This window comes from Terrapene carolina, unplaced genomic scaffold (genome assembly GCF_002925995.2).
Source record: "Terrapene carolina triunguis isolate 2854851 unplaced genomic scaffold, T_m_triunguis-2.0 Scaffold68, whole genome shotgun sequence".
Taxonomy (NCBI): Eukaryota; Metazoa; Chordata; order Testudines; family Emydidae; genus Terrapene; species Terrapene triunguis.
Genome location: NW_020664419.1, coordinates 21,676,877 through 21,684,817, shown reverse-complemented (window position 1 = coordinate 21,684,817; position 7,941 = coordinate 21,676,877). Strand labels below are relative to the sequence as shown.

The window sequence follows — 7,941 nt, the reverse complement described above, 5'->3', positions numbered from 1 at the left end:
TTGATATGTAGGAACAGCCGTGGTTCCAAATCTTTGCATTCCATAATAATTAATAAATCCAATTTCCCTGAGAGAGTGCATTGCTTGCTGTACTTGATCATCAGTTCCTGTTATATTTCTAATAACATACAAAATTATTTTTAAAAATCCACTCAACAGTAAAACCATCTCAAATTACAGCCATCAGATCAGTTCGAACTTGTACTCTTGTGCTCCTGAAAGCAGTCATCATCAGTGTTAAAAGTCAACATACATTGTATACTGCATTTCTAAATCCAGCAAGTTCCCTCCCCCACAGCTTGATTGAGAAAAGTTTCAGAGTAGTAAAAAAGTAGTCTCAGATCCCCTGGTATTCTCCCTACTTTATAGCTGAAAAACTCTGACTTGATTAAGAAGGCCATCAATGGCAAAGTCCTGGCATATAGCAGCATTTTACCTGAGAACAACTGTGAAATGGTTCCCTTGCAGTTCTCCCAATTTCAGCGGATGGTTCTTGTAACTAAAATTTCCCAACTTAAAGTTCATCAAACATTTGTTCAAATGAGCAAGTCTTTGTGCAGTGATTCTAAAAAGAAAGGGGAAAAAAGTGACCAAGCTACTCTCAGAAAAGCTCATGGATAAGTATTTATGGAGATGCCAGGGTTTCAAGCTAAAACACCATTATAAGAAACAGGAGTATAATTCCCTTAGTTTCTCTGCTTTTTGTGTATTGGCTCCAAAAATATTCTAAATGAATCATCTAAAAGGATAGGGCACATTATTCTCAAGCCCCATCCTCACAAGAAAACTAATCCATTACTGACAAAGCTATATCAACAACAAGTTTCCTGGGTCCTATGTTGGAAGATTGATTGGCAAAAAATGTTAATACAAAGTTATGGTTGCCCCATGCTCATTCATGCCTTTCCCTTTCCCATGGAATTGTGGGAGAACTTGTCTGTTCTTCTAAGTACACAAGGGGGCAGGGGAAATGTGGGAAGGTATTATCAGCATGAATGATTTAGCCTAAATCCTCACAGCAAAGTCAGCTTGTTACCAGCTTGAAAGCACAACTCAGGCTTTAGGCTACAGCCGGAGTTCCCAAAATTTTTGCGAGCATGACCCCATTTTGATTAATTATTTCCTTCAAGCACCCTAGCATGGAGGACATCATTTTGTCCTCTGCACTGCATGACCTCATACGTATGGTGCATGCAAGGTCATACTGTGCAAAGGATGCCATTTTATAGAGCAAAATGGCATTCCTCCATGCATCGTGACCTCACATGCACTGTAACATGCAAGGTCATGCTACGCGGAGAAAAATGGCATCCTCCGCACACTAGGGATTGCCAAGACTCCATCTGGGGTCATTATCCAGTTTGGGAACCGCTGACCCACAGCCCACAACAAGCCAGGTAGTTGGGGACTGAAAACACCACTAAACTTGAATGAGGGAGCTGTGTGTGTGGATGGAAGTGGGGGTCGGGACGACACCCAACTTAGCTCTGCAGTGAAGACAAACCCTTACAGATGCTACAGAATGCTTTGTGAACAGAGCACATAAGCACTATAGGACAAAGTTTTACACCTTCTAAGGCAGAACTCAGGTTTAGGTCACAAGGGATCTGACCACTGCGGAAAAATGCTGTGAATAAAAATGCTATCCCCCTGAACCTGTGTTTGAAAATGATTAAGCTGCTAGTACAGATGGGACAAAACTGTTTTCAAACACTTACAGAAAGCATGACGGAGTAGGTGGATCTAGGAATCCTTAGAGATTTCAGTGTACTGAACTGAGAATCAAGCATGCCGATCCCACTAATGGTTACAGGCATTGTATATGCCTTTACTTGAGCAGCAAGCTAAGCACATCCCCCACCCCCGGATGTCAATCCCACCTTTTACTTGTCTCTTTACAAGAAATTTAACTGGTATTGAGAAATGTTCAGTCTAACTGGAGAAGAGAATAATTAGTGGTTACAAGGCAGAAGCAAGAAAACAAAGAATCCTAGAAGGAAGACATCAATTAATCATATTTCTGTACTCTGCTTTTTAAAATCTAGCACTTCTGCCCTGCTACAGAAGCAACTGTCTAGTGCAGGGGTGGTCAAACTACGACCCAGGGACCGCATCTGATCCTTCAGACGTTTTAATGCAGCCCTCGATCTCCCGCCGAGGAGCAGGGTCCGGGGCTTGTTTGCCATGGTTCCACGCAGCTCCCGGAAGCAGCGGCATGTCCCCCCTCCGGCTCCTATGCGCAGCAGCAGCCAGGGAGCTACACACGCTGACCCCACCCCAAGTGCCGCTCCCGCAGCTTCCATTGGCCGGGAACTGCGGCCAATGGGAGCTGCAGGGACGACGCCTGCGGACAGGCCAGCACACAGAGTTGTCTGGCCACACCTCCGCGTAGGAGCCAGAGGGGGGGATACGCTGCTGCTTCCAGGAGCTGCTTAAGATAAGTGCCACTCGGAGCCTGCACCCCTGACCCCCTCCTGCACCCCAACCCCCTACCCCAGCCCTAATCCCCCTCCAGCCCTCCAAACCCCTCAGTCCCAGCCCGGAGCATCCTCCTGCACCCCAAACCCTTCATCCCCAGCCCCCCCCCAGAGCCCGCAGCCCCCACCCTGCACCCCAACCCTCTGCCCCAGCCCAGAGCTCCCTCCCATACCCTGAACTCATTTCTGGCCCCATCCCAGAGCCCACACCCCCAGCCGGAGCCCTCACCCCTCTCGCACCTGAACCCTCAATTTTGTGAGCATTCATGGCCCGCCATAAAATTTCCATACCCAGATGTGGCCCTCGGGCCAAAAAGTTTGCCCACGCCTGGTCTAGTGCCTCTGTCTCTCTCAAAGCTTCCATTCCAGTCTGACTGCTCAACAAACTATGTGCCCCTTTTCCTCCCAAGTTTTACACCTGAGAAATCCCTTGCCCAAAACTGCACATACCCTGGAACGGCAACCCGGGGCTGAGCACCCACCCTCCTTTTGTGCAGATGCTCTGCAACAAAAGGAACCTCCAAGCTTTAAGTACAGACAAATGTGAGTGCATCTTTGGCCAGGTCTACACTACAGAGTTTTGCTGGCATAACTATGTTGGTTAGGAGTGGGGGTGCGGGAATTAAAAATTTTATTAAAGCTAATGTTAAAAAATTATATAGTACACAGGTTAAGAAAGGAGTGTCTGTACATCTGGGTATAGTGCTTAGATTATCCACAGATAAAAATTTTGTTTTAAAAGTCATAAGATACATATAGTGCATAATCAGCAATAACCCAAATTTAGATAAATAAATTTAACAATACAGTTTAGATATTAGCATCCAAGTAGTCCGGTACATTACTCATGACAAGTTATACAGAGAGTTGGTTGTGGAAAGCAAATATAGCAATGAGTGAAGATTGTCCCTCAGTAATTGAGAATTTAGCGTAGATTGTCCATTTAAAAAATACAATCCATGAGGAAAGTATTTCAGATACTTTCCTGACTGCGCTTCTCATTGGCACTCCAGCTCATCTCTCCCAGTATTGCCAATGTCCAGTGCTGTGTTCTATGTAGATGTCCCTTGACCACCTGATGGCCATGAGTTGCCACATCAGCCGAGCGTAGCGCTGACCAATTCCGCATTCTCTCAACACCCACTTGTTACCGGGATCCCATGCACCCAGAGCTCCAACGATCAGTGCGTGTGTCTGAACCTGGTAACCCTTGGCTCTCAAGGTTTTGGACAGAGGGGGCATATTTCTCCACATTTCGAGCTCGGGGGTCACGGAAGGCCGGGGTCCTGTTCCCTAAAGGCACTGTGACATCCACTATCATGATCTTCTTCTGGTCCGCGTTGGTGATGACCATGTCCGGTCGCAGTTGACTGTCCATTCCAGGGATGGCAGAACTCACAGCCACCTTTCCTACGGGTGGCGGGATGGCTCTGACTAGCTGATCTTGGATGGCGTTATGTCGCAGCTGCCAGGCTCTGGAATGGGGCTTGCAGCTACACAAGACGTGGAGTACTGTCTCATTGGCATAGTTACACTTCCTGCATCACTTGTCCCAATTCCCGTGGCCGACAGCACCGTTCAGTGGAACGCAGTTGAGACGGGCCCTGTAGATGAACCTCCAATCGGCAAATCAGGTGAAGCTGCCCCTGGTGAGGAAGTGGTTGCTGGCGTCCCAGTTGCACGTCACCACGAACGCCTTAGAATCATAGAATATCAGGGTTGGAAGGGATCTCAGGAGGTCACCTAGTCCAACCCCCCCACTCCCCGCTCAAAGCAGGACCAATCCCCAACTAAATCATTCCAGCCGGGGCTTTGTCAAGACTGACCTTAAAAACCTTGAAGGAAGGAGATTACACCACCTCCCTAGGTAACCCATTCCAGTGCTTCACCACCCTCCTAGTGAAAAAGTTTTTCCTAATATCCAACCTAAACCTCCCACACTGCAACTTGAGACCATTACTCCTTGTTCTGTCATCTGGTACCACTGAGAACAGTCTAGATCCATCCTCTTTGGAACCCCCTTTCAGGTAGTTGAAAGCAGCTATCAAATCGCCCCTCATTCTTCTCTTCTGCAGACTAAACAATCCCAGTTCCCTCAGCCTCTCCTCATAAGTCATGTGCTACAACCCCCTAATCATTTTTGTTGCCCTCTGGACACACTACTCCAGATGAGGCCTCACCAATGTCGAATAGAGGGGAATGATCACGTCCCTCGATCTGCTGGCAATGCCCCTACTTATACAGCCCAAAATTCCGTTAGCCTTCTTGGCAACAAGGGCACATTGTCGACTCATATCCAGCTTCTCGTCCACTGTAACTCCGAGGTCCTTTTCTACAGAACTGCTGCCTAGCCACTCGGCCCCTAGTCTGTAGCAGTGCATGGGATTCTTCCGTCCTAAGTGCAGGACTCTGCACTTGTCCTTGTTGAACCTCATCAGATTTCTTTTGGCCCAATCCTCTAATTCAGTGGTCCCCAACGCGGTGCCTCTGGGCACCATGGCGCCCGCCGGGGCATCTATGTGCGCCCGCATACTGGCTGAAAGACTAGCATCCGCCGAAATGCCGCCAAGAAGCGGCAACGTCAAGAGGCATCGCCGCCGAAATGCCGCCGAGAAGCAGTGTAATCAAAAGGCATTTTCGGCGGCATTTCAGCGGCGACGCCTCTTGAGGACACTGCTTCTCGGAGGCATTTCGGCAGCGGCGCCTCTTGACGTTGCCGCTTCTCAGCGGCATTTCGGCGGATGCTTGTCCGCCGGCCACAGTCCTCAGTGGCTCGTCGTCCGGTGCCTGCCAAATGGAAAAGATTGGGGACCACTGCTCTAATTTGTCTAGGTCCCTCTGTATCCTATCCCTACCCTCCAGTGTATCTACCACTCCTTGCAGTTTAGTGTCATCTGCAAACTTGCTGAGGGTGCAATCCACGCCATCCTCCAGATCATTAATGAAGATATTGAACAAAACCAGCCCCAGGGCCGACCCTTGGGGCACTCCGCTTGATACCGGCTGCCAACTAGACATGGAGCCATTGATCACTATTCGTTGAGCCCGACGATTTAGCCAGCTTTCTATCCACCTTATAGTCCATTCATCCAGCCCATACTTCTTTAACTTGCCGGCAAGAATAAATCAAAAGCTTTGCTAAAGTCAAGGAATAACACATCCACTGCTTTCCCCTCATCCACAGAGCCAGTTATCTCGTCATAGAAGGCAATTAGGTTAGTCAGGCATGACTTGCCCTTGGTGAATCCATGCTGACTGTTCCTGATCACTTTCCTCTCCTCTAAGTGCTTCAGAATTGATTCCTTGAGGACCTGCTCCATGATTTTTCCAGGGACTGAGGTGAGGCTGACTGGCCTGGAGTTCCCCGGATCCTCCTCCTTCCCTTTTTTAAAGATGGGCACTACATTAGCCTTTTTCCAGTCATCCGGGACCTCCCATGATCGCCATGAATTTTCAAAGCCTTTTTCAAAGGTTTGGCTTATGTTACAGGTTTTCCACGTATTGGCTGCAGATGGGATCCTTCAGGGTCCTCTCCAGCATGGTTCTAGCTTTCGGAGTGAGGATTGCATGCTCTGCATTCTTCACCTGTGGCACAAAGACTCCCAGCTCCTGGCATTCCTTGCACCATGTCCAGCAGCAGCAGATACGCTTCTCCAGTTGTCGCATAATATTGTGGGCACGAGTCCAGAGCGAAGCAAAGTCTCCCCGGTCTCTTCCAAATTTGCCTTCCAATGAGCTGCTCAGGTAGGTGGCGACATCTTGATTGAAGGGGGTCCTGACGATTCGCTTCTTGATGACATCCAGCATGGCACTTTCTGCAATGTTCCTCACCAAGACGTCCGGGCACGTCAGAAGTGATCACTGCAATGTCGCACAGATCACCATACCAGGAACGTTGGTGCTGCCCTGCCTGTGTAAGATGTACACCAGTTCATTGCTGGCTCTCTGGGGAAGAAACATCCACTTCTTCACTAGCTGCCTGGTGATGCTGTCTGCCTTGTTCAGAGGTACCTTCACCACAGCAGATTCCCTCAGGACGAATGAGATACAGGGGATCAGGAAGGTGTTCAAGGCGTTGATCTTCTGCCATGGTGCCAGTAGGGAGGAGTTGATCCTGGCCACATCTCATAAGATCTCCGCAATGGTATCCTCAGGTGTCTGCTGGATGTGGAAACCCGTGGGCATGCCGAGATGTTGGTATGCTTGCCCATCCTCGAGGAAGATCATAGGTTCATCCTCGATCTGAAAAGGCATCATCTGGACTGAGTCCCTTCTACTGCCATCGATATGCAGGGTTGCACACTTCCTAACATTGAAGCGGAGTCCCATCCAGTTGGCAGCCTGGCTGGTGATATTGAGCATTTGTTGGAGACACTCCAGGTTGTCTGCAATCAGGACCAGATTGTCTGCGCAGGCCAGGATATTCACGCTGTTGCCATACAGGTCGAAACCGGCTAAACTGCTGGAGATGGCTCGAATGAGCAGCTGCATGGCTAAATTGAAAACGATGGGGCTGAGGGGACAACCTTGCTTCACGACACTACGGATAGGAATTTCAGGCGTCTCTCCTTCCATGGAGCGGGTGGTGGTGGTGCAGCCTTCAGAAAGTTCCCAGATCAGTTGGAGAAAGTTTTCAGGCATCCCGAACTCTTGCAGCATGGCAAAAATGTGCTGGTGAGGCATCACTCCAAAAGCATTAGCCAGGTCGAGCCACACTATGGCACATTGCTTCCGTGCCCTCCTGGCTGTGTGGATGAGAGTCTGAAGGACAAAGTTGTGTTTGTAACAACCTTCGCACAACATGAAGCCTTTCTGGATGGAGCTGATGGCTCCTCCGTTCACAGACCAGTCTGTGATCCTAGCCACAAGGCAGCTGGCATACAGTTTGTACATGGTGGAATAGAGAGAGATGGGTCTCCAGTTGCTGGGCTCGTCTCACTCACCTTTCTTGTAAACGAGCCCCATCATAGATTTCTTCCAGAAGCTTGGGGTACGGCAGAATTGGGGTCTCGTTTTTTCAGGGTGTTATAGCTAATGCCATCTTTTCCAGGGGCTGTGGTTTTGGTCTTTGTAAGTCTGGTCATTACTTCCTGTGATGTGAAGTCTTGTTCCAGGTCCCCTGCACAGTCAATGAGGGGTAGAGGACGAAGGCATCCTGGACGCTGCATGTCGTTCTGAGCTAAGCAGTCGAACACACCCTTAAAGTACAAGAATAGTCTCTCCGACAGAACTAATCAGACTTGTAAACAACATAGCTATTCTGGCAAAAAGCCCCCTAGGGAGACACGTCTTATACTGGCAAAAAGCCATAAGATGCATCTCCACTAGGGGGCTTTGCTGGTGCAGCTATACCAGCAGAACTAATGTAGTAAAGATAAGCCCTTTAATTCTTTCTATGGGGAGTTTCATCCTGGGTGCTTATTCATCAACAGCCCTCAATGTGCAAGTTATCGCCACCTTTCAC

The 7,941-nt window shown here is 48.8% G+C and overlaps 1 protein-coding gene across 1 annotated transcript in view; it reads right to left on the bottom strand.

Annotated features, from left to right (window-relative positions):
* Positions 1–7,941, bottom strand: part of PUS7 (pseudouridine synthase 7) — a 41,327-nt gene that overhangs the window by 7,876 nt on the left and 25,510 nt on the right. The window contains 2 exon segments of the mRNA XM_026648682.2: positions 1–118; positions 437–565. The exon segment at positions 1–118 is cut by the window's left edge and continues 1 nt beyond it. Of these exon segments, the coding sequence (XP_026504467.1) occupies positions 1–118; positions 437–565 (247 nt within the window).